Raw genomic sequence first — 26,480 nt, forward strand, 5'->3', positions numbered from 1 at the left:
GCCACGCCCCTCTCTCACTCTCAGTCCTGAGCCAACGCCCCTTTTATGATTGGTGCCTTTGGTGCCGGGAGTCATGCCTTTAAGAGGGGGCTACTGTCACGGATTCAGCCCTCCGTGCTATAGTGTAGAGGTGCCACGCCCCTCTCTCACTCTCAGTCCTGAGCCAATGCTCCTTTTATGATTGGTCCCCTCTGCTAATTAGCCCCAGATGCCCCTCATCTGAGGACATTTATTTATTTTTATTTATTTTCCTGTTACCCTTTTTGTTTGTGTTGTTCCACCTTGCTTAAGCGTCCTGCATTTCGGGTACGGGGCTACACCTGGCGCCCCATCACAGGATTGATTCCAGGACCCCGGAGCTGTGCGACACCTACACCTAAAAGTCCAGATTCACAATTTTCCAGACGTAAATTCCTCACACAGTCCGACCCGGCCACGCCTCGTATCTTTATTTCATCTGATGTTTGACAGATCACATGAATCACCACAAATCTTTAAATCAATTTTAACAACAGCAGGAACAATAAAACCTGGCGTTAAAGTGACGCTGAACTCTACCGACGTCCCTTACAAACAGCTCGGCGGGGAATTCTGACGGCGAGCGTTCCTCAAGCTTTGTACTGGAATGTTTTTATATACAGTATACGTCTCTCTCAGCTCGAGCCCGCCGGCCTCCCACAGCTCCTTAAATCAAAACATGTCACTGCACTTGATTGCAACAGTCAAGATCTAATGTATGCCACCGGTGGGCGTGCTCCAGGCCCACTAAATTATATCAAGCCTATAAAGAAGGATCAGCCGTGGCGGACCCGCGATGGACTGAAATCATTACGCCGGGTCTCGTTCTGACTGTAAACATCACGGAAGACGGAGAGTCGAGAGGAACAAAGAGCCGATAAAACCTCGGCGGATTCCAGGCGGCTCGAGGAACGTGGATCAGGCGCTGGCGTTCATCCTAGAAACAGTAAATATTACATCATATCATTTTATAGTGGATTTAAACACTAACTTATGAACTTTATGGGTCTGTGTGTAAACCTGGTGAGCTGCCTTGCTGCCTCCTGCTACCTGATCAGCTGCCTCAGTAGAGAGGATTCTAATAAGACGTGGAACTCACGAGACAGATTATTTAGACGTGCTACTTATACGTCACCACAGTTTTAGCTTACTAAGATTCGAACCAACAGGCTGAGGTGGTACAACCCTTCGGACGCTCCGTCGTTATTCAGTCAAATTATCACTCAGAATTAAGGCGCCTCAGTAGGAGCATTTTAAGGGACCTTGGAATTTAGACATGCCCTCTTCTCAGCAGCATCTGTATCATTCGCGTGGGGAACATCCCCATCTTATGTAGAGTTACATGTAGAGTCGCACGATCTTCCAGTTTTATTTGGCAATATTTTATGAAAGACTAATATATATTAAATTTATACATTTTTTAATTCCCTTGACATTTTGCCTCTAAGCCATTCAGCCATTCAGCTATTTATCTTTCTCTCTATATATATAAAACGCTTTTTTACTCTCACCACAGCTCGTTTTATTGTTTTAATGTCATTTAAAAATGAAGCGTATAAAGTAGAAATCAGATTCAATCAAACTTTAAGGTGCAGGTGATATTTTTACGCCTACATCACATTAGTGTCAATTTGCGCTCGCGCCTCCTTTCACTTACATCACTCTAAATATATCACAGACACATTCTCATGCTTTATTTCATTAAACTATCATTATAATAGTGAGAGAAAAATCAAAAACAGGATCGATTACTCTGGAAATACACGAGCGGAGCTTAACCAGGCCCTACCCCACCAACTGGTGCAACCTGCTGGGTCCAAACATGGCGCCTACTATGGAAAAGAGCCGTCACGCCGCCTCTGGGGCAGCTGGTCCATCAGATGTTCACTTGTTCAAATAAATCTGTCTGTACTTAATTTATTCATTCATTTAGTGTCTGTTTTATCCTGGTCAGGGTCGCTGTGGGTCCGGTTCCTAGGACAAAAAATAGGAAACACAGGTTGACAGATTGCCAGGCCATCACAGGGCAAACACACACACACACACACACACACACACACACACACACACCTAGGGACTTTAGTATCACCAGTTGACCTGACTGCATGTAGTTGGACTCTGGGAGGAACATGCAAACTCATACCACTCCAGGAATCGAACCCAGGACCTTCTTGCTACCCACCGAGCCACCATCTCGCCCAATCTTGCTTTAATCATGATTTTTTTTTTTTTTTAGGTTTTGCTGTCGTCTTTGTCACAGTCATGTTTTTATGAGCTCAACAGATGGAGAGGGAAATAAAAATAAACAAAACTTTTCAATGAGTCACGGTCACTTTTTCTCACCGCCGTACGGTGAGTTTTGAGCGAGCTGACGCCTGTATGAGTCCTCCATTACGTTTCCCATAATCCCACTCATTTTCCTTTCCTGTTACTGGAAGTCATTGTGCCGTGCTGGCTGAACGTTCTGCTCGTCCTCGTCTGTTATCGCAGCGATGTGTGATCAAGGATGAGCAGGATGAAGGATGAATACTGATACACGGGACGCTGTGTATAAAAACAGGGACGTATTGAGAAATCAAAGGGGTTCGGATACGTCTAAGGTTGAACAGAGCTAGCGTTTACATTTACATTTACAGTGTTCAGCAGTCACTGCTATTTAAAGCAACTTTTAATTGTGACTGAATACAAGCCAAGCAACTGAGGGTGGAGCGACCATTTGATTATGGGTCCAGTGCCTCAAGTGCTAAGCTACCACAGTATTACACTCTAAATAATAATAATAATAATATGAATGCATTTGTCATGTATACTTATATACATACACGCATTTCCCAGCTTATTTGGAAGCTGGAGTCATTGTGCAGCACCCCTGGAGTCAAATGGGAAAAGGGCCTTGCTCAAGGGCCCAACAGTGGCTGCATAGCAGAGCTGAGATTTGAACTCTCAACCTTCGAATTGACAGCCCAAAGCTCTACCCACTAAGCTACCACTCTCCCAAAGCACAGGGTCAGCCACTATGGAGCTGAGATGGGTAAGGGCCTTTCTCAAGGGCCCAACAAGGGTCCCGGCTGCATGGCAGAGCCAGGATTCAAACCCACAACCTTTCGATAGCAATTATATCATAAAGAGTATCATAAGTAATAATTATAAACATAATTATAAAATTTTATTAATTATGATGTCTTTACTAATATTAATAGACCTCCAGTGCATGTTTCCACTTCAAATCTCTAATGTGGGACTTTGCTTTGTGGCTCAGCTCCCTCCTCCTGCTCCCACTGTGGTTCGGTACAGCGACCGCATCACTACACCGAACTTATGGTCGATCTCACGATCCCTCCTTCCATCGCCCATGAAGACCCCGAGATATTTAAACTCCTTTACTTAAAACCTCCCATACAGTCAGAGACAAAAATGCCTGTGTGTGGCACCCAGCCGGTCGATAGCGCTGCCCGAGCGACCCCACACCTCGACCGCTAGTTTGGGTTGTAAATGTGGACGGTTAACAGGCCGTGGATTTTCTTTTCTCCTAAAACCAGACAAAACGTCGTATAAAATCAAACCGCCGGAGTAATTCACTTTGTTCTGCTCGCCTGCTGAACAAACCAGTTAATCACCGAGCACCGGTGCTGCAGTCGCTCCGTGTTTTTTTTGGACAGGAGTTAAATCTCACAGGCTGTCTGTTGACGGTTATAATTTAGGTTCGCGTCGGCGCCAGTCAAACATGTGGTTAACGCCTCCAGACGTCTGCGCTACCTGCGCCTCCGAACGCCGCGCGTCCCGTCTGAAGGCAGATCATCTGTTCTCTCGCTGAGATCATCTGTTATTCAGATGCGCACCCGCTTCCTGACCCGCAGCTCCGTTCGGGAGGGATGACGCGGCGCTGAGACGGAGCACACAGTGTGTTTTAGCTAACCGGCTGCATGTTTAGCATTCGGATGACAAACGGGTTCCGGAACGCCGCTCAGGATGAGCAACGGATGCAATATGTTCAGGATGTACATGCTGTAAACACTCGCTGATTTCTTCTCCATTAAAGCTTCTTCTTCGAAAGTATGCGGACGCCCAGACTAACGTTGAGCAGGTGCTTCAGTCCCGCCTAATGCTAAAGGGTTCATAAAAAAAAGGCATCAATATTTTATTTATATGTCAGGTTTTTAATATCAAACACAGTCATGGACAATTTTGTATCTCCAGTTCATCTTACTTGCACGTGGTGGTACTGTGGGAGGAAACCGGAGCTACCGGAGGAAACCCACACAGACACAGAGAGGAACTGAACCCAGGACCTTCTTGCTGTGAGGTGACAGTGCTACCCACCCAGCCACAGTTGGTTCTACATTGAGAACAATCTGTGGTCTGCTAGTAGTCTTGACCTCAACCCAACTGAACAACACTGGGATGAATTGGAACATCAGGCATGAGCCAGGGCTTTTCATCCAACATCAGTGCCACAGTCACACTCCAAACTCTTGTGACAAGCCTTCCCAGAAGACCGAAGACTGTTATAGTTGCTAAGGGCCTGACACGGGGAGAACATGCAAACGCCACACAGAAAGGACCTGGACCACTCCACCTGGGGATCAAACCCAGGAACTTCTTGCTGTGAGGCGACAGTGCTACCCACCCAGCCACCGTAAAAGCACAGTTCGATTGTTTTCATGTTGAGAACAAACTGTGGTCTGCTAGTAGTCTTGACCTCAGCCCAACTGAACATCAGTGGGATGAATTGGAACATCAAGCATGAGCCAGGGCTTTTTATCCACTCCAAACTCTTGTGACAAACCTTCCCAGGAGACTGACGACTGTTATGGTCGCTAAGGGCCTGACAAGGGGAGAACATGCAAACTCCACACAGAAAGGACCTGGGCCGCACCACCTGGGAACCGAACCCAAGACCTTGCGTCTTGCATCTTGCTGGCCACCGTGCTACCTAATGGTGTCCATAAAAGCATGCTTTAATTGGTTTCACATTAAGAACAAACTGTGGTCTGTGGTTATAGTCACTAAGGGTCTGACATGGGGAGAACATGCAAACCACACAGAAGGAGACTGAAGACGGTAAGAGCATTGGTTGGTGCAAAGTCCATTTTAATGCCCATATTTTGGAATGGAACGTTCACCAAGCTCATGTTAGGGTGTCCACATACTTTTAGCTATATGATTATGCAGAAACAGTTTAGGGAAGGTCCTTTCCACTTCGAGCATGGCTCTCCATAAAGACGTATAGAAAAGCTGCCCAGGAAATCAGTGCCCAGCCATAACAGTGCTCTTAAGACTGAATGGGCACAAATTCCCACAGACAGGCTTCTCAGAGGTGCGGCTGTTGTCCTAGCTTAATAGATCACACAGAGGTCACTCTATTTTAATACTGGACGTCCAACAAGCTCACGGTCAGGCGTCCGAATACTTTTGGCTGTATAGTGTACCTCTTGAGCATATCAAGTTTAGTTGGTGAGCTAATGTGCGTTGAAACTGGCAGGTGGCCCAATTATCCTCCTCCCAGCAATTAGGCAGGGTACATCATCATCATCATCAGCATCATCATCATCATCATCATCTTCAAGGGCATCGGCAAATGTTTGTGTTCTCGATTTCCAGCAGGATGACTCAGCCACAGCCAGCATCAGATGAGAAACGACTTCTCAAAGTACGTACGAACTCCCGACAACCACACCCGACTCTCGGAAACTCTGCCCCGTCTGTGGTTTGCGTAATTTACAGAATCCAACACACATTGTGTAGGTTTGGCAACCCAGCTTAGAAGGACGTTAAATGAGCGAGGTGCGTCACGCCATCTGGAATTAATGATGCGTCCACAGGAGTGAACGGTCTGGTGATGCTGGTGTTGGTGCTGGACCAAATACAGATACAGCACTGGTTCTGAATCCATGATTTTATATCATGCAGTCAAACATATATAGACTATATGGACAAAAGTGCTGTATATGTTGTATATGTATACACTCACTGTCCATTTTATCAGCTCCACTTACCATATAGAAGCACTTTGTAGTTCTACAATTACTGACTGTAGTCCATCTGTTTCTCTGCATGCTTTGTTACCCCCTTTCACCCTATTCTTCAATGGTCAGGACCCCCACAGAGCAGGTATCATTTAGGTGGTGGATCATTCTCAGCACTGCAGTGACACTGACATGGTGGTGGTGTGTTAGTGTGTGTTGTGCTGGTATGAGTGGATCAGACAGCAGCGCTGCTGAAGTTTTTAAACACCGTGTCCACTCACTGTCCACTCTATTAGACACTCCTACCTAGTTGGTCCACCTTGTAGATGTAAAGTCAGAGACGATCGCTCATCTATTGCTGCTGTTTGAGTCATCTTCTAGATGGCGCTGTTGGCTGGGTATGTTTCGTTGGTGGACTATTCTCAGTCCAGCAGTGACAGTGAGGTGTTTAAAAACTTCAGCAGCACTGCTGTGTCTGATCCACTCATACCAGCACAACACACACTAACACACCACCACCATGTCAGTGTCACTGCAGTGCTGAGAATCATCCACCACCTAAATAATACCTGCTCTGTGGTGGTCCTGTGGGGGTCCTGACCATTGAAGAACAGCATGAAAGGGGGTAACAAAGTATGCAGAGAAACAGATGGACTACAGTCAGTAATTGTAGAACTACAAAGTGCTTCTATATGGTAAGTGGAGCTGAAAAACACCAAGCTGCTCCTCCAGACTGAACCGTAAAGCACAGCAGTGTGAACAGGACGAGAAAATGAGCCTCTAAAAGCCGCCGAAAGAGCCGAGAGACGCTGGAGGTGAAATTAAATCAGAGCCGGTTGCACCTCCATTGACTCCGGGACGTGATCTTCATTACCAGCGTCCACTCGCTTCAACCTGCACAATAATGGCAGCAATCAGCTGGCAGAAAGGACGGGGAGAAGGTCAAGGGCGGGGTGGTCGACTCCTGCGCTGTCCGCTCCTGTCCGCTCCTGCGCTGGACAAATACAGATACGCTCTGTGGCCGAAAGTATTCGGACACCTCACCGTGAGCTTGAGAGTGACCTCTTTGTGATCTTCTGAGAAGGCTTTGTGCCCATTCGGTCAAAAGTTAAAGCATTTATCTGGCTTGGTCAAGGAATCCTCAGTCGATGTTCCGGTTCATCCCAGAGCTGTTCAGTGAGGCTCAGGTGCAGGTTTTTAAATCGAGCTTTTCTTCATGTCTTTATAGAGCTCGCTTTGCTTGAACAGGAATGGACCTTCCCTAAACCGTTGCTGCACATTTGGAAGCATATAATTTCCTAAATATAACTGATTTATTACACCTGAATTCAGTAATTATATGGACAACATATACGGACAACTCATAGTGTAAAAAAAAAAAAATAAGAAGAAAACGTGCCGCCCACCTGCCGACCAATCAGAAACCAGAGTTCCTCCTGGTCATGGTATAAATATATTAGTTATTTATTAGGTAACACGTGTCTTGGCGGCTGATGAACGTCGTACCGAAGAGTCCGCTCATTAGCAGCCCTGAGATGAACAGGAAACCTGCGGCGATAACGAGCTCCATCAGGTCGAGGTCGTCCAGTTTACCTTCAGCTTCATCACTGCTGGAGGAGTCATTATATTCATTCATTCAGTGTCTGTTTAACCACCTGCTTTATCCTGGTCAGGGTCACAGTGGGTCTAATTCATAGGGGAAAAAGATGTAAACACGCCTGACAGGTTGCCAGTCCATCACAAGGCAGCCCCAGTAGTCCTGACTGCATGTGTTTGGACTGTGGAGGGAAACCACACGGACACAAGGAGAACATGCAAACTCCACACAGAAAGGAATCAAACCCGGGCCCTTATTGCCCCCAGTGTTTGCCCCGTGGACCTGTACGTCTAAAATTTTGAAAAGAGGCCTGGTCAGGATATTTACATTTACATTTGCAGCATTTAGCTTGAACTGGCAACCTTCTGATTACTAGTCCAGTACCTTAACCACCAAGCTAGCACTGTCCCATTGATGGATCACCTGCTGGTGTGTGTGTGTATGTGTGGATCTGAGTGAATCTGAACTGGACCTCTGGATCTGATGGATCTCCTCACTTGGCGGCGTGTGGAGAAGCTCAGCTGGATCTCCTCACAACACGACATGTCACACCGTGGAGAAATCCACTCGCTGCTCCACAGGGGCCGAGCTCAAGCACATAATCACCGCGCCATACACGAGATACACTGCGGGTCTGTCTGAAAACCTAGCAATCGTTCTATATACGTAGATCATCCTACACTCCGAGAAGAGGGCGTGTCTAAATTCTTAGCTCCCTTAAAATGCTCCTGCTGAGGCGCCTTAATACTGAATGATGATCTGACTGAATAACATGGACATGTACGTGAATACATTAGGGATTAAAATGCATTAAGACTTACCCCTAATGCTCAAGTCCACTGAGGTGTAGCTGTAGCCTAGTGGTTAGGGTACCGGACCAGTGATCAGAGGATCGCTGGTTCAAGCCCCACCACTGCCAGGTTGCTGCTGTTGGGCCCTTGAGCAAGGCCCTTAACCCTCAATTGCTCAGACTGCATACTGTAACTTTAACGTAAGTCGCTTTGGATAAAGACGTCCACTAAATGCTGAAAACGTGAATGTGTAAGTCCAAAGTCTAAATGTTTGGATTAAACACCTTTGGGATGAATTGGAGCGTAGATTATGAGCCAGATGTGACCTCAGGACTGATGTTTGTACTGAATAAGCACAAAACCCCATACACACACTCTAAAATCCTGTGCTAAGTCTACCTAGAAGAGCTGCATGATAATTATAAAGCCTACATTTTAAAATAGCACGTCTAACCCTCTCCCCGTCAGGCGTCCAGGTACTTTCGGGCACACGCCGCATCTCCTGGACAGTTTATTGGTTTTGTGGATGACTGACTATTCCAGTCTTGGTCTGAATTGCATCATTAGCGGTGACCCTGAAATCCCAGACCCATATTAGTCCAGTTTTAGAAAATCCATCATTTTACTGCGGCGGGTGAAGCATGGTGATGATGTAATATTGATCCGCCACCCGTTCAGCCGGAGTTAAAGTTGCGGTCCTGTTAGATTGGATTGCTCTCTGCGTCTGATGCTCTCGCTCGGCTCTTTTCACGCCGGGATTAGCTCAGAAACCGTCGCCGCCAGAGCAGCTCATTAAAATTCCCAAAACTCAGATATAACTCAGGGTTTCGGGACGTAACGAGCAGATCCGCACCTCCACCGGCGACACATCTTCCTACACACCGGTGTGATTAGCATTTTGTACGAGCGGTGAATACCTACAGTCTCAGTACAAATACCACCAACATGTGGCACTTCTCATACTTCTGGACTGAAAGTGGGGATGAAATGACGATGAATGCTTTTGCAGTACAACAGCGCCATCTACTGTTCACTAACACCATACACAGCTCTGTCTACATGCTGCAAGATGGGGCTGCTCATTTTCCTCAACCACTTCGTTCTGGTCAGGGTCACAGCGGCTCCGATTCCACCCAGAAACACTGGGCTCAAGGCAGGAATACCTAGGACAGGGATCCCCACATCATGCACACGCACACATATATAGCACATATAGGGCAGTTGCAGCCTAGTGGTTAAGGTACCGGATTAGTAATTGACAGGTTGCTTGTTCAAGCCCCACGACTGCCAGGTTGCCACTGTTGGGCCCTTGAACAAGGCCCTTAATCCTCAATTGCTTAGACTATATAATGTCACAGTAGTGTAAGTCGCTTTTGTATAAAAGCGTCTCTTGAATGCTGAAAATGTAAATGTAAAATATAGCTAGTAACGTGTGTGTAGATGTCCAGCTGGCCGATAGCACCCCTGAGATTCAAACCCGCATTCTCAGAGTTGGCAGGCTAGCGTGACAGACCGCCGTGCCACCTAAGCCAAATGTTTACCTGCTTACATATGTAAAGATGTAGAGACTGGGTATAAATAAAAAGTCATTCTTCTCATATGGAGGACAATATCTGAAAACTACTCCTACTGATACCAGACCCACCACAACCCTGACCAGACTCAAGCAGTGGTAAAAAATGAAAATACAATGAATTAATTACGTGACGTGTAAAAATGGCAACTGTATAACTTTAAAATCAAAATCAAACAACAACAAAGTAAATATCCTCTGATCAATCAGAGCAGAGGATTTATTGATTAATGATTTAATGTCCCAAATTTAGACTTTATACTTAATTACCCTATACTTACACATACAGACCTCGCTTTTTGCACAGGGGCACATCCTGGAACAGGAAAGGGCCTTCCCTAAACTGTTTCTGCAAAGCTGGAAGCATATCATTTCCTTATAATATAATTTATTTATTACATATTTATAAGCAGTCAGTGTTGAAAAAGAAAGAGTGTCGCAATACTGTCCATACAGTGTGTGTGTGTGTGTGTGTGTGTGTGGGCCCACTGTTTCCTGGACCTGCTGCAACCCTGACCACGATAAAATGGTTGATTGAAGTTTAAGTTTAACAGATTTTTCCTTGAAAGTGTAGTAAGCTTAGTGTTCGGCTTAATGCAGAGCTTCCAAGGTACAGATCGAAAGAATGTAATAATTACACTCGACGTCCCTGCAGCTCAGTTAAAATAATTCTGGCACTTAAAAAACAAAAACTGTGATCAGATTATTTAAAACCACAAGGTTTGGAGGAAATCCAGGCGAACTGAGCATCTCAAAGTGAAAGAACATTTACTAAGCATAGATAAGGCCGTTCAGCTCATTAACCCAAACACTTAAACCTGGTGAAACCTGTTCCCATCGACCGAGACCCAGTCGTTACTGCAAATTAAATTCTAAATTAAAGCTCGACTCGGGTTCGCACCGTCTGCTCAGAGCTCATCACGAGAAATCTCAGTTCTCAGATAACTTCATTTACACGCCCATCTCTCACCTACAACCCTCCAGAGCACCGGCTATATTTGGATGCTAAGAAATCGCATCTCTCCGCTGCCACGATGACAAAATTTAGCGCCCAAAGGAGACGCAACACCATCGTCGAGAGACTTGCTTCTAGCGGCAGCCAACTTAACACCATCGAAAGAAATTTAAGGTAGAAAAGTGAGCAATTATGTGTATTAGGGGTTCTGTGCACCAATTTTTTCTTATTAGAGTCAGTCCTAGGTGCAAACCTACAATAGCGTTCCAGTTCAATAACATTAAATAATGCTGCTCAGGTGGCGCAGCGGTAAAAAACACACATGGTATCGAATCCATCTCTGCCTTACCGGCTCGAGGCTAAGTGGCTATGCATGAGACGAGGAAGGAGTGCTCTTAGGGTGTGTCTCTCCGCATGCAACGCTAGGTGGCGCAACACTCGTCAATGTGTAGGTGAAAAAATGCAAGCGGCTGTTGCTCATGTTTCGGAGGGGATGGGGGTTAGCTTCGATCTCCTCGGTCAGGGCAGAGTTCGGCATGGGCAGAGAGGAAGAACGATGCAAATTAGATAAAAAAATGGGAGAAAATAATAAATAAATAACATTAAATAATTATCCTCCTCCACCTTCAGTCAGTAACTCGTCCTGTCTTGCGACCGGCTCACATCTAGAAGACTTTACTGTATCTTCATTCTTTTTCTTTGATAAAACAAAACGCACAGACCAGACCGTAAGTCGTCCAGACATGAGACTTGGTCGTCTGTCCCCCGGCTACTCGGACGCTTGTGCTCAGCCTGATTGGTCTGATGGTGGCGCTATAGTGTACCATAAAACTTCAAGGTCCATATCTCCATATCTCCATATCTCTTACCATATCTCTTATCTCACGTCTTACAAAAAAACCTCAAGAAGCATGTAGCCCCGCCCACTTTTTAGGCTAATTTGCTTAATATGCGAAATCACACACATTTCTGAGTGAACTGATGCTTGGATTTTCACCACACACACACACACACACACACACACAGTATCAAAGAAACCCCGAGAACTTAAAATTTAATCATTATTAAAAAATGTTGGAATTTCTATACAGTGTCGTCATTAGATGCCAGGCATTAAGCACACGTATACCGTCATCAAACTTCAGACGCACAGAGCACAGGCTGCGGAAAATATAACATGTAAGATAACGTTATGCAAACACAGATTTGGCACATTGCTTGTGTCCAGTCCTCCCTCAGGAATGGTCAGTACTCACGTATTGGGCCACTTTGGTCGCCTGTGGCTATACTGTGTATTTTAGGGCTTCAGAAGGTGACGCTACATAAAATCCTTGGTGAGAGATGTGGAGACTCGTTACTGGACTGACAACTACGGACAATGTATAGCAAGTATGTTCCAACAATATCCATCTAACAACTGATCAAACACACTGGTAATTAAGCATGTGCTTTCACTTATAATGAATTATTAGTACCACAAGGGGGGTCAATACTGTATTAATGTCCCTGGGCCTTAAATAAAAAGCCCAACAAACTCATAGCTGGGTGTCCACATACTTTTGGCCGCTGTTCTTGTTAAAAGTGCAATCCTGATATCAGTGTTTACCGAAGCTGAAGTATTAATGCTGATACCAGAACGATATTTGTGCTACATCAGTGTAAACACACTCATTCAGCTCCCAATACCAGTGGAAACGTGTCAGAGCGTCCAGTCGGGTCCAGAGCCGATAACTGACCACATGTTTACAGCAGAAAAGGAACAAACTGGTGGTAAAGCTTTAAAGATCCAACTAGATCAAACTCCTTCTGAAGTTCCTCTAAAGTCGGAACCTGTTTAACCTCAAACGCTGATATTCTGCAACAGAGAGGGGAGAGAAAAATAAGGGGAGTGGTTTCTGCAGCATGGATGGATTATATATAGTATACGGACAAAAGTATTGGGACACCCCTTCTAATCATTGAATTCATGTGTTTTAGACACAACAATTGCTAACAGGTGTAATGTAGTACGTCGATTATATAAAGGAAATTAGAACTTCCAACTTTGCAGCATCAGTTTAGGTGAACAAAGCAAGCTTGAATAAGAAGCTCTCTCAGAAAAGCAGCTGTTGTTTTAGCTTAGATCCCACAGCGGTCACTCTTTATTAACACCATTTGTATTTGAAATGGGACGCCCAACAGACTCGTGGTCGGGTGTCCGAATACTTTTGGCCGTGTAGTGTGTGTGTGTAATAAAAGACTGGACGCTCTTACTTTGTGAAATCGTCAGTGAGAGGGACTTCACATAAAACCTTCATCATCCTCTCTTTGCACCGTTTTCCTGACGAGTCGACGTCCACTTTGACCGTCCTCTGTAGGTGGACGTATTCCTGTAGAGAAGGATTTTGATTGGTCAGTTTGGTCACCTGTTTTTTAAATCAAGGACTGGACTCTTAGATCTGACCATGTGAAAATCATAATGCTGGACAGATAATAATTAAAATCCTAAGTTTACATAAAGCGTAGCTGTATCTTTATTGACCTTAATGCTCTTCTTGGTTCCCTGCAGAAGAATCAGCGTAGGTTTCCCCATAAACAGTCTCCCGGTCAGATCCAACTCTGACGTCCACTTTTCGATCAGTCTGACGTATCTCGCTTTGGATCTCATGTGATCCAAGTGCAGCAGGGTGATCCAGGTCTCCTCGGCCGTACCGTCTGGTGTACGTGAGCGGTCCTGCCAGTCTGGGGCTGCGATCAGACCGGTGAAGCTTTGTTGAAGCCACGTCACTAGCTGGTGCACCATGGGTTCAGGTGGAAGACCGTGAGCTTCACTGAGCAGCGCTTTCCTCAGATCCTGGCACTGGGTTCTCGAGAGGTCACTGGAGGTCACGCTGATGTCTGGAGGGGTTTGGGGATATTCTGGAGAGACGTGGAACACAAGATCCAGGACTTTACAACCACTTTTGGTTTCTACTGCAGTTCGGATGCGATACACAAGTCCAGTTTGAGCTGCATTTAAAGTAAAAATGACAGATATTTAGTCATATGATGGTAGAGCTAAATGATATGACAGTATAATAATCATTATGTATTAAATAAAAGATGATAGGGTGTGCCATCATCAGATCATGCCAAGAATGATCCATCCACCCAAAAATATTGCCCTCTCAATGACTTAAATAACCCTTTTTGCATTCTTTACCTTTTACTTACCCAATCTAATCATTGCTGCAATTCTTTTGTCGAATGTACCACCCCCATTCTGGGCCCAGCTTTTCATTGGGCACAAAGCACACAGTAACACCCTGGATGGGGTACCAGTCCATCGCAGACACACACACACACACACATTCACCTATAGGGCAATTCAGTGTCTCCACTTAACCTGACTGCATGTTTTTGGACTGTGGGGGGAAACCAGAGCTACCGGAGGAAACCCACGCAGACACGTGGAGAACATGCAAACTCTGCACAGAAAGGACCCAGACCTCCCTGTCTGGTGATCGAACCCAAGACCTTCTTGCTGTGAGGCGACAGTGCTAGCCACCGAGCCACCGTGCCACCCTCAAAGTTAATAGTTATACAATAATAGTATAATACTATTAACTACCTAAAAATCTTATTAAATCTGTTGCTTTTTAAAGTGAGGGGAAAAGCCAAAAGTATTTGGACACCTGACCATGAACTTGTTGGTCATCCCTTTCACAAGCTTTTCACAAGACTTGTGACACGTTGTATGGACGTTGTAGCCTAGTGGTTAAGATAGAAGAAGGTTGCTAGTTCAAGCCCCACCACTGCCAGGTTGCTGCCGTTGGGCCCTTGAGCAAGGCTCTTAACTTTCAATTGCTTACACTGTATACTGTCACGGTAATGTAAGTCGCTTTGGATGAAAGCTGCTAAAATGTAAACGTATGTCTGTGGGAATTCAGTGTCCATTTAGTCAAAGGAGCATTTGTAAGGTAATAGACTAGTTTAATTCATGGCTGAGCTGTTTGTTTGCTTTTTGTGGTATTTTAAATCATCTGAACACAGTTCCCTTTAGGATTACCAGGTAACAATATGGGGTTTCCTCTTGACCTTGACAAAGAGACCAGTGTTCCATCTTTCCATGTGATTTTAATGGGTGCTGTAGATGAAATCTCTTTATTTATGCAGAGGGAAACCTGAAAGCGTTGCGAAATTAAATGTTTATCGTATTTTCACTGTATTTTCAGGAATTCTGTCTGATAAAGCACACAACTGGTGTCATTATAAAACACATCTGCACATAATGACACATTTACAGCATGTAAACAATATCATAATAAACAACAAAACAATTTAACTTCACCTGAATGCTCAATTAGCTCAAACTCGTCTTTTCCACAGTAGATCGCAGACAGAACCGACATCTCATCCAGCGCTTCTTCACACATTTTATTTACATTAATATTAAAATAAATAACACTAACTTTAAGTCTGCCGTTTATTTTTCCCAACCCGTATTCAGGTAAGTCCCGCCTTCTTGCTGTGATTGGCCAGCTCGTTAGAAATCAACGATGATCTGTCGGCCAATCCCAGTGCGCGCTTTTCGAAAACGGGTGTGGATAAAACACTGTTCCGTATGTTCAGATTGTACAACGGTTTAAAATGTGTGTAGCAACACGGATGCTCTACACTTAGTTCCGCTTAGTTTCTCTTCTTCTAGTCTTCAGCTAGAAGTAAAAAGTTGAGGGTTTTTTATATATTCTGTTTGAATAAAGGGGAATTAGGATTTTTTGGCCGTATAAGCTATAGAGGCATTTATTATTGGTCTTGTTTAAAGACATAATTAAGGTTTATCAACATTTTCTAATAGTAAATAGTCACAGGACGGTCAGAATCAATCAAACAAACCCCTGTCAGAACTGGACAAGCAATTTAAGCATTTAATAAACGTTGCCTAGTCTGACAAACCCCTGTGTCTGTGTGTTATTTATCTGGGATGCATCAGGATGCATTGTATTATGATCCACCTTACAACGTCTAGGAGTTGAAGGATCTGCTGGTAATGTCCTGCTCCCAGATACCACTGGACACCTTAAGAGGTTTTATTGAGTCTGTGCCTCAGCAGATTTCAGCTATTTATACAGCAAATTTGTCAGGTGGTATTCAAAATGTCGCTGGTTCAAGCCCCACCACTGCAAGGTTGCCAGAGTTGGGCCCTTCAGCACGGCCCTTAACCCTCTATTGCTTAGACAGTATACTGTCACAGTACTGTAAATCGCTTTGGATAAAACCGTCTGCTAAATGCCGAAAATGTAAGTGTATTAAAACAGAGTGACCGCTTTGTGATCTTTTCAGGCTTCTCACAAGACCTTAAAGTGTGTCTGTGGGAATTTGTGCTTATTCCGTCTAAAGATGAGAGCATTTGTATGGCTGGACACTGATGTTGATGTTCCGGTTCATTCCAGAGCTGTTGAGTGGAGCTGAGGTCAGGGCTCTGTGCAGGACACTGGAGTTTCTTTAAACCGAGCTATTCTTAAGCCTAAGCCTTCCCTAAACTGTTGCTGCAAAGTTGAAAGCATATAATTTCCTCTATTTAATTAATTTATTACACCTGTTAGCAACTGTTGTGGGTGTCCCAATACTTCTGTCCATATAGTGATGAATGTGTGTATGTGCACCTGAGATGCAACGAAGTTTCAGGCCAACAAGACAAAGTTTATTAGGAAATAAAATCATGAATAAATACAATATGTACTAATATACATCTTGTGTACAGCTCCTGTACTCATCAGCTCGACGAGGACGTCCATCTCCACCACGCCACCTTCATCCGATCCCACACGGCACCCAAAGAGTCGAAGGCCGGGCGCACGTCGAGGACGGTGTGATTCGGCCCCAGACCTCCGTCGTAGTAATCGATCACGTATCTGACCTCTTTACCGCACCGATTCACAATCCAGTCGTGTCTGTCGAACGGCAGCTCGTGTCTAGAGCAAGGGGAAGCATGTTAAATATCTGTATTCCACACTATTAAAACCCCATCAGTCCAATTTTAAACGAAACTCACCCCATCCAGTGGCGGAATCGAGCTCTCGGTGTGAACTCCTTGGCCTTGCCACCGAATTTCAGTAGAGCGGGTCCACACGGGCACTCCCTGTACGAGACCCACACAGTCGGGTGTGAGAGATGCCATCTGTACCCGCTTTACACACTCACATCACTAACGTACGTTCAATGAGAAGTCATTCCTACTTTGAATGGAGAGCCTCCCACTTCAGGATCTCCGTCCAGGCGCGCTCGTTGTTCAGATTGTGGATCTTGATGATGTTGGTCATGTCACCCTGAGATATATCCCGCTCCCCCCAGCGCCACCTAACGTCGGGTAATTTAACATGCTTTACTGTCATGTGATTGTATTCAGTTAGAGTATTCACAAAGCATCAACACACAAGAAACACGGTAATAATGATAATAGTAATAACAATAATAAAATAATATTAAAATGAACATTTAGAACATCAAAAAGAACATTAAGAACATCAGAAAGAACATTTAGAACAGCAGAAAGAACATTTAGAACAGCAGAAAGAACATTTAGAACATTAGAAGGAACATTTAGAACATTAGAAGGAACATTTAGAACAGCAGAAAGAACATTTAGAACAGCAAAAAGAACATTTAGAACAGCAGAAAGAACATTTAGAACAGCAGAAAGAACATTTAGAACAGCAGAAAGAACATTTAGAACATTAAAAAGAACATTTAGAACAGCAGAAAGAACATTTAGAACAGCAGAAAGAACATTTAGAAAAGCAGAAAGAACATTTAGAACAGCAGAAAGAACATTTAGAACATTAAAAAGAACATTTAGAACAGCAGAAAGAACATTTAGAACAGCAGAAAGAACATTTAGAACAGCAGAAAGAACATTTAGAACAGCAGAAAGAACATTTAGAACAGCAGAAAGAACATTTAGAACATTAAAAAGAACATTTAGAACAGCAGAAAGAACATTTAGAACAGCAGAAAGAACATTTAGAACAGCAGAAAGAACATTTAGAACATTAAAAAGAACATTTAGAACAGCAGAAAGAACATTTAGAACAGCAGAAAGAACATTTAGAACAGCAGAAAGAACATTTAGAACAGCAGAAAGAACATTTAGAACATTAAAAAGAACATTTAGAACAGCAGAAAGAACATTTAGAACAGCAGAAAGAACATTTAGAACAGCAGAAAGAACACTTAAACACTCAAGGGCGGTTCTCTCATATCTGGTGTGTGTGGTAAGCATGTGGACTATTTAAATAAAGGCGGATGAATATTTCTGCACTGTTAAATCACTGAGATTGATAAGCAGTCTCACTCACCCTTTCCGGAGCATGGCGTTCCAGAACATCTGCTCGGAGGGGTAAACCCAGTTCTGATCGAACCCTGCACGAGGGATGTGGGACTCCTCTCTCACCACAGACAGAGAGAACGGCTGACCGGGGGACGGCTGCTGGTTCGGCGGAGGCATCTGAGATCAACAGCACAATTAAAATGAGCACATTTACTCAGCAACAGCATAAATAAGACCCGCGTTAGTCCTACATCATACTGAACACTAGCACAGGTGCTGTGATAACGTCTACATCAGACTCTCCTGTCTAACAGTTTCTGTTAATGAGCTCTAGCTAAACCCGGGTTCTAAAAAGAAAACGTCTGCTGGTCTGATGCGACTGTTATTGTAATTCATTCATGTTACTCACTAATCTTACAGCTGGAACTGAGTTTGTATGTTTTATTTCGTCCTGATCGTCCTCCTCCATCACCCCGAACAGCTACATGTCCTCCCTCACATAAATATAAGTATAGTAAATAAATAATACAGACACCTAAATGCACAAAGGTAATAATTATAATAAACAAATAAATAAAAAAGACTATAGTAAATAAATACAATTATAGTAAATAAATAAATATAATAATAGAAAATAAATAAATATAATTATGATAAATAAATATTATACTAAATAAATAAATATTATACTAAATAAATAAATATTATACTAAATAAATAAATAAAATTATAGTACATAAATAATAAAATAGTAAATAAATAAAAGTATAGTAAATAAAATTATAGTAAATAAATAAATATAATTATAGTAAATAAATACATTTGACTATAATAAATAAATAAATATAATGATGGTAAATAAATAATATAGAGATCTAAATGCACACAGGTAATACTTATGTTAAATAAATAAAATTTAAATAAGCCACTCTACGCCACCTGCTCCACCCCGCCTGCACTTCTCTTCTTCACCTCTCTACCACACTCCACCCCATGAGCACTACATGGCCACCAGTAAGTAAATAGCCAAGGAGCTTGTTGGACAACTATGCAGCTCAATCAGCCTCCACCTCTCTGTTAAAGTTTTCCACAAGATTTTGGAGTGCGTCTATGAAAAACTTTTGTAAGGTCAGGGACTGATGTGGAACGTAAAGGCTTGGCCTGCAATCTACGCTCCAATTGCACCTAGCTTGGTGCATGCCACTGGAGTTCCTACACACCAAACTTAACAAACCGTATGTTTATGAACCGTACTTCATGCACAGAGCCAAACTTGAGAGCTTTCTTAAGCCACAAAGTTGCTAGCAATAACATTTTTTTTGCATGGTTGATTTTTCGTACCTTTTATAAACATAACTTGTTGCTACGTGATAATAAAAGTGTTTGAAGTGAGAGAACATCTGAACGTACCATGTTGGCGGGGTCGATATCAGACGCTGCCGCTCTCATCGGACACTGTACGAAATCATAAGCTTTGTCCTGATGTGCTGGAACATCTGGTCCACTCTTCTGCTCTTCTGTAGCAGACGTCCGGTGCATGGGGCACTCAGCTGGGGGGGCAGCTATCAACAACGGCACAAAAGTAAAGCCGACATGTTCAGTGGAAACAACAAGTGGTTCAAGCTGTTGCTGCTTCATTTCCAGCGCTGTCCCAAGACTTATGACGCTAGTACTCTGTACTCTGTCCAGTGGGGACAAGGAACCACTCATTTAAAAGATTCTGACCACCTCTGACCTCACCTTTTTTGGTTTCCTGATGCATGGGACAACCTGGCGGAGGAGCTCGGGCTGGATCAGACGTTCCGACGCCCTCGGCTCTGACGGCGCCTAAAGGACTCGACATCGCCTCTGCAAGAGGTTCCTTAAAGACGTGGTGGAGGCTGCAGACAATCGGCACAGGAAAATATCTGTAAAATAATTTAAAACATTTAATACTCACAATAACTAATGAACCAAAACAGACACCAGGACTGACACACTTTTTTATTAGCTCCGTCCAATAGCTGCAGTCTGAGCAGCATTTTATATAGAATTATTAGAAGGAATTAGGAGGCCATGCAAACTAACAATCCAAGCTGCTGTACGTATATTTTTGACCCAGCAGATTATCAGAAAACCCATAATAAACCTATAAAAGAATTCAGATTTGTGAACCTTTTTTGTGAGTTAGAATTCAGTATCAGATGGTGAATCTAAATGCACACCAAAAAATTTAATAAGTAAATAAATATAATTATAATAAATTATAGATCTAAATAAATACAGATAATAATTATAAATATAATAAATAAATAATAGAGATTTAAATGCACACAGATAATTAATTATAATAATTTAAAAAAAAACTAATTACAATAAATAAATAATATAGAGATCTAAATGGACACATGTAATAGTTAAAATAAATAAAATATAAACATAATTATAGTAAATAAATCGATATGACTATAATAAATAAACACATAATTATAGTAAATAAATAATATACATATCTAAATACACAGGCAATAATTATAGTAAATAAATACATATGACTAAAATAAATACATTTAATTATAGTAAATAAATACATGACTACAGTAGATATAATTATAGTAAATAAATATATATGACTAAAATAAATACATATAATTATAGTGAATAAATATATATGACTAAAATAAATACATATAATTATAGTAAATAAATACATATTACTAAAATAAATACATATAAGTATAGTAAATAAATACATGACTACAGTAGATATAATTATAGTAAATAAATATATATGACTAAAATAAATACATATAATTATAGTGAATAAATACATATTACTAAAATAAATACATATAAGTATAGTAAATAAATAATATTATAGTAAATAAATAATAAACAGTAACAGGTTTATATGAATGACATACTGGAGTCCTTCATTGCATTCCTATACACTCTTATACAGTATAACATCACAGAGAACGAAATAATTAGTAAATAAACGTTACCTGATTATAAAGAGCACTTTTACACCGCAGATCTGTATTATAATAGTTTATTATTCCTTTATTATAAATATAAATCCATTTAAACCTTCTCAATGTCGAACACGTTACATAGCAGAAGCGCTGCTTCATTCACTCCAACACTGAAACACCGGAGCTTCTATCGCCGCCTGCTGGAGAGGAGGAGAAGAACTTCCATCCATTCATTCAGTCATTCATTCATTCATCCATTCATTCAGTTCAACCAACTGGTCAGGGTCGCAAAATAAAACGGTGATAAAACAGACACAGTGAATTAATGAATGGAACAGTCTGACTCAGTTTTTTTGTTTTGTTTTAATAGTGAAGTGAATACTGTACACTTGACGTTTGAATAAGGATCTGTATGTATTCGGATTGGTTGGTGTGAGTTGACTGTATATTTATTAGATCTGTATATTTTGGTTGTGTTTTTGTTTTATTCTTTCTTTGTATTAGTAATATTGTAGCGTCAGTGGGAGGAGCCGTGGTATCCAGGCTTACCGTCAGCGTGTATCCCAGTGTGGGAGACTGGGTGGCTGCGGTGAGAGCTGGATAGGTAGCTTATATGTTTGTCTGTTGTATGGATGTATGTGTGCATGAATGAGTGTACGTCCTAAACCACTGAGAGATCTGCCAAGGGCAGCTCACTCGAGGTCCCGACGCTCGCCTTCCTGCTCGCCGGCGCCACAATATGTTTACCTTCCCAGGCACTGTGGATGGAAATGAGCTTGTTTTCTAACTCTTTTCTTTTGAGATGAATGTATTTTGTGTATGATCCCTGACAATTAAAATAATAAAAAAAAATTATTTTATGTTGATATCTGACATACAATGTAATGAATTATTGAATTTATGTAAATCAAACTCACATTACACATAACATAACTCATTGCTGCAGTTTCCCTGTTTACCACTAGATCGCCAAAACATTTGTTGTTTCTTTAATTGGATTAATTCATCTTATTGCTGGCCGTCCTCTTCCTCTTTTACCTTCAACTCTTCCAAGCTTATTTATTTGTCTTGGTTGTTGGTAAACATCTATTTCTAAAACATCCTTGCTCATAAAGGAGTAGGTTGTTTCAGAATGTTCCCTTTTTATATGGGTGTAATGTTCCAGATCTTCAAGTACACTAACCCACTACTGCTGACATCTGGGGATCCAGGGTTTGAATCTCAGCAGTGATATTGACCAATAGGGCATTTGCATGGACACAATTGGCTAACAATTGACCAGTGGGGCACCCTAGCCATTGGGAGGTGCACTTGTCAGCGTGCTCCCAGTACCAGATAATTCAGTTTTGGAATTAATTCTAGAACAAAATTAGAATTATATTTGTTATTTATGAAAACACAAGGTAAAACATAACAGTTATATAGCTGTTATCCTCTTTTTTGTTTAATTACAGATCAAGAGGGAATTTAAAATAACTTTCCTTTTATTTATTTGCATTTTACACACTATGCCAAGGTTTGTAAATGAATATTTCATGTAATATTACAGAGTACATGTATGTGTAATGCTAGAAATGCTTTAAATCCAGAATAATTTACATTTAAAATCATTTCACAGGCATGCATGGTCCCTGGTATATAATATTTATGTCCTAAGCTATCAGGCTGTTTAGTTCCCTTTAGGTTAAATGTGCTGTTCTTGTGCTGGGTTTATTGCATCTGTTACAATGAAGGCAAATGTGGTTTCACTTTATAGCAGCTTAGCATTTTTGGTTTTGATTGTCCAGATATTTATGTTTAACTCGTTTTAATCCATTTTCCTGCTCTCCATTGTCATTCTTCTGGAGCTCAGGACCTTGAGGCAGCCCCGAAGAATCCTGCGCATCCACATGATGTTCATGACGTCCAGACAGACGCTGGAGATGATCCAGGCACATCGAGCTCCCGGTGTGAGTCTGTAAAACGCCTCTGTACCGAACACACTGTACATCTGGCTGTAATAGACTGGAATGACCGCGATCCTGACCAGGAAGAACGTGAATGCCATGGCTACTCCGTTAACCAGGTTGGGTCTGGAGACCTTGTGGTAGCCCAGCGTCTGAAGGAACCACCTGTAACACATCATGTGGTCCTTAAAAACTGATATTTATTCATTCATTCATCCCCATTCTAATCATAGTAACCTGTTCAGGGTTGCAGTGGGTCTGGAGCCTACCCTGGAACCATTGAGTATAAAGCAGGTGTAGATCCTGGACTGCAACAAGTCTATTACAAAGCATTATACAGTACATTCACTCATTCATTCACACCATCTCACATTAATGGAAAACTTTGGATTTTTTACACTTTTTTAAACATACCAGTAGTTGGATTTAATGCACATTGGTTTCCAAGATCCTCAGCAGTGAGGCATACACTGATTTTACCATTTTACTGACTATAACAGGACCAATTAACCCCTTCACCCTGACAGCCCTCAGTTGGTAAACAAAGGCTTAGCAGTATTTGTATTTATATTTATATTGCATTTATACTGCATTTAAAATGTTAAAAACAAAGACGTTCATTTTTTAGTATACATTATTCCAACATTGTGCTTTATGGAGGACAAGAAATTACTTTAGTATGAATAAATAAATCCACAATAAATAAATACACTGATATAACTCCATAAAGTTCGGGTGTTGGAGCACAATGATCCACTGTAGTGACCTCTAGTAGGAGCGATCCAAAGAGCAATAATAATAATAATAATAAGATGATGATGATGATGATGATGATGATTCTCACCGTTGGTTCACAAACGGGGTGGAAAATTCAGCAAGCAGACGGAAATTAGCAAAATACGGTAAGATTCCCTGACTCTGAAACACAAAACACAGTGTTAGAGAGATCTACACTACAGTCACATACATATAATTCCATATACTGTATAAATATAATACAATTAGAAGGGGTGTCCCAATACTTACTAGTACATAGTAATACGCATAAAGAGCAGCGAGGTGGTGTATCACAAAATATTTCTCTCCTATAAACTCCCAGAAGTAAATCATCAGCAGCAGATCTGAAGAACAAACACACCACAGCGTCACAAATCTGGAGAGAAGCGGTTGGTTGTCTGGCAAATAAACCAATCTTTTGTCTTTTGGCCACTTTTGGCCACTTCCTGATGCAATCCGGGGTTGGGACCTGCACTGAGAGTACACTGACAAGTGCACCTCCTCATGGCCTGACTGTTTTGGACACCCAGACATTAGTCAATCATGTCCATGCAGATGCCCAACTGGCCTGAAATTTCTCCCCAGTAGTACAGAACACCAGTTTTAATATTCATATACAGGTTTTACATGATATACTGTATTTACAGATCTATTTACGTTGTTCATTTTACTGTTGATCATATGTGCATATTTAGCACTTTGTGGACCTTAGTGCTGCATTTGTGTATTTTCAACCCCCCCTGGAAAAAAAACCTCAATGTTTCGGACAATCACATTTTACAGACCAGTGCACCCCCGTTTAGTCGGTTAAATCGAGGTTCCTCTGTATTAAGACCAGCGGTAACGTCGTATATATGCTGTGTAGGGAACGGAGTGCAGTTTGGGACGCAGTCAGAAATTCAGGTGCTTGTGCTTTGCAAACAAAGTCTGTCTGACTAAAAAAAATCACCTCATAGCAAATCATGTAAGTTTAAAGTTGTGTGTCACGCAATAACAGTGCAGTATAACTATCTACAGATCAGAGGGAACGGAATCAAATGGTAGGCCTATTTCTAAAATAGCCTATTTCTTTTTTTTGTGGCGCTGTGATGAGGGATCATCAGGCTCATGGTCAGGCGACCCAATACTTTTGGCCATATAGTGTGTGTATTTCAGGGTTAGATGGTTGTGATGACCCTCACCTGAGATGAGGTAGCCTGTGGTCATGGCCACGTTCACTTTAACCAGAGTTGGATCCCCCCTGTCAGAAGAGAAGGTGAACAGACGTAAATGCACATGCAATCTAATCATTACGAATAAAAATAAATAGGTACACTTACCAGATGGGATCTTTTTTAGTTGCTTCATCAAAAACTAATATGTAGAGACACAGGAATCCAACAACCAAAGCGTGGACTGTAGAGACGAGCCTGATCCAAGCCAGATCACAGCACAACACAAGACAAGGATTATGAGCAAACACTGTTTTTCATTCATTCATTCAGTGTCTGTTTTATCATCGATTTATCCTGGTCAGGGTCACGGTGGGCGGGGAACACCCCGGACAGGGCGCCAGTCCATCACAAAGCAGACACAAAAATAGACTCACACGTAGGGCATTTTTAGTAGCTCCAGTTCACCTGACTGCATGCATTTGGACTGTGAGAGGAAACAGGAGCACCCAGAGGAAACCCACACAGACACAAAGAGAACATGCAAACCACACAGAAAGGATGCTAGAGAATCAAACCCAGGCACCTCTTTCTGTAAAGCAACAGCGCATACTGCTCAACAGTTTAACTACTAGCCTAGTACTAGACTAGTATTCAGAAGGGTGCAGGTTCAAGCCCCACCACTGTCAAGTTGCCACTGTTTCAAGAGTTTACATACACCTTTATTTTATGTGAAAATAACTGCTGCAGTTACGACCTCTACTGGCTGATTGGTGGCACTGCACAGAGACGGGGGATAATGGAGATCGGCACATGGTTCTCCATGCGCGATACGGATCTCCGTATGAACCCAGTTAGTGCAGGTGAAAAGAAGTGGTCAGCGTGTTCTAGTCACGGCTCTCCTCGGTCAGGAGTGAAGGTCAGCAGCAGGAGAGGTGAAATATGGTCGGGTAATTGGATACGACTAAACTTACGTAAACTTTTGACCTCTCCTGTACATGATTGCATCTACAGATACACAGTATTTGTTCAGCATTCGTGCTATCAAAGCTCATCCAAATAATTTAAGACATCATGATGTTTTTCACCTGGAGCTCCATTCTGCCCTCTGCTTAGGCGTGAACGTGACGAAAGCTGAAACCAGACGGCGGGACAGACGGGGACCCGCGGCGTGGAAGATCCACTGAGAGACGAGGTAACTGCCGAGCGAAACCACCAGCACGGAGAAGCTTATGAGATCCATCCCAGCTTCATCCTGGACAGGCGGCGAGAGGAAAAGCACGAGGGTGAGAGGAGGAGAGGAGCAGCTCTACACAAATCCATACAGAAATCCATACGTACCAGCGCCGAGCAGACAGCGAGCTCCTCACTCTGCTACATCCTGCCACTGAACTGGTATCCTGGGCTCAGACTGGCTGAGGAGCGTCGCCCGTCCCGCGTGTCGCAGTCCCACTCAGCTGCCAA

General features: G+C 42.5%; 3 protein-coding genes across 6 annotated transcripts; all 3 read right to left on the reverse strand.

Moving 5' to 3' along the window:
- Positions 1–436: 436 nt before the first annotated feature.
- rwdd3 (RWD domain containing 3) lies at positions 437–15,335 on the reverse strand. 4 transcript variants are annotated; one of them, XR_010015499.1, is made up of 6 exons: positions 15,210–15,335; positions 13,422–13,888; positions 13,154–13,269; positions 7,491–7,594; positions 1,808–1,992; positions 437–955 (listed from the first exon to the last, which is right to left on the reverse strand). XR_010015499.1 is itself a non-coding variant. In XM_063016948.1 (5 exons), the coding sequence occupies exons 1-5, from the start codon at positions 15,292–15,294 to the stop codon at positions 1,940–1,942; spliced, it is 825 nt and encodes a 274-aa protein (XP_062873018.1). In that variant the 5' UTR covers positions 15,295–15,335; the 3' UTR covers positions 1,482–1,939. The 4 variants fall into 4 exon arrangements, 3 of the variants coding, with proteins under 3 accessions (XP_062873018.1, XP_062873020.1, XP_062873019.1); XM_063016948.1 differs by lacking the exon at positions 437–955 and having other exon boundaries at positions 1,482–1,992; XM_063016950.1 differs by lacking the exons at positions 437–955; positions 7,491–7,594 and having other exon boundaries at positions 1,482–1,992; positions 15,210–15,333.
- Positions 15,336–16,540: 1,205 nt separating this feature from the next.
- On the reverse strand, positions 16,541–21,281 carry LOC134334580 (holocytochrome c-type synthase). Its single transcript, XM_063016951.1, has 7 exons — positions 21,173–21,281; positions 19,929–20,095; positions 19,599–19,750; positions 18,217–18,365; positions 17,099–17,218; positions 16,914–17,000; positions 16,541–16,833 (listed from the first exon to the last, which is right to left on the reverse strand). Exons 2-7 carry the CDS (start codon positions 20,029–20,031, stop codon positions 16,635–16,637), a joined length of 810 nt encoding a protein of 269 aa, XP_062873021.1. The 5' UTR covers positions 20,032–20,095; positions 21,173–21,281; the 3' UTR covers positions 16,541–16,634.
- Positions 21,282–22,658: 1,377 nt separating this feature from the next.
- On the reverse strand, positions 22,659–26,259 carry si:dkey-10f21.4 (Transmembrane protein 56-B-like). Its single transcript, XM_063016953.1, has 6 exons — positions 26,105–26,259; positions 25,185–25,274; positions 25,047–25,105; positions 24,115–24,209; positions 23,933–24,006; positions 22,659–23,253 (listed from the first exon to the last, which is right to left on the reverse strand). The coding sequence occupies exons 1-6, from the start codon at positions 26,257–26,259 to the stop codon at positions 22,950–22,952; spliced, it is 777 nt and encodes a 258-aa protein (XP_062873023.1). The 3' UTR covers positions 22,659–22,949.
- Positions 26,260–26,480: the final 221 nt, after the last annotated feature.

The sequence above is a fragment of the Trichomycterus rosablanca genome, chromosome 20, assembly GCF_030014385.1.
Source record: "Trichomycterus rosablanca isolate fTriRos1 chromosome 20, fTriRos1.hap1, whole genome shotgun sequence".
Classification (NCBI taxonomy): Eukaryota; Metazoa; Chordata; class Actinopteri; order Siluriformes; family Trichomycteridae; genus Trichomycterus; species Trichomycterus rosablanca.

Bases quoted from the DNA above. Each gene is read 5' to 3' on its own strand.
- rwdd3 (XM_063016948.1), bottom strand. From the start codon at position 15,294: ATGTGTGAAGAAGCGCTGGATGAGATGTCGGTTCTGTCTGCGATCTAC. The intron at 7,595-13,153 runs GTAAGAGCGTCC...TGACTCCTCCAG, and splicing joins CTCACTGACGATTTCACAAA to CAGTGATGAAGCTGAAGGTA. The intron at 1,993-7,490 runs GTACGACGTTCA...TTTTTGTCCTAG, and splicing joins GCTAATGAGCGGACTCTTCG to GAACCGGACCCACAGCGACC.
- LOC134334580 (XM_063016951.1), bottom strand. From the start codon at position 20,031: ATGTCGAGTCCTTTAGGCGCCGTCAGAGCCGAGGGCGTCGGAACGTCT. The intron at 19,751-19,928 runs GTGAGGTCAGAG...CGTTGTTGATAG, and splicing joins GCATCAGGAAACCAAAAAAG to CTGCCCCCCCAGCTGAGTGC. The intron at 18,366-19,598 runs GTACGTTCAGAT...TGTTGATCTCAG, and splicing joins ATATCGACCCCGCCAACATG to ATGCCTCCGCCGAACCAGCA.
- si:dkey-10f21.4 (XM_063016953.1), bottom strand. From the start codon at position 26,259: ATGGATCTCATAAGCTTCTCCGTGCTGGTGGTTTCGCTCGGCAGTTAC. The intron at 25,275-26,104 runs GTGAAAAACATC...GGCTTGGATCAG, and splicing joins AGGGCAGAATGGAGCTCCAG to GCTCGTCTCTACAGTCCACG. The intron at 24,007-24,114 runs GTAAGTATTGGG...TTTGTGTTTCAG, and splicing joins ATGCGTATTACTATGTACTA to AGTCAGGGAATCTTACCGTA.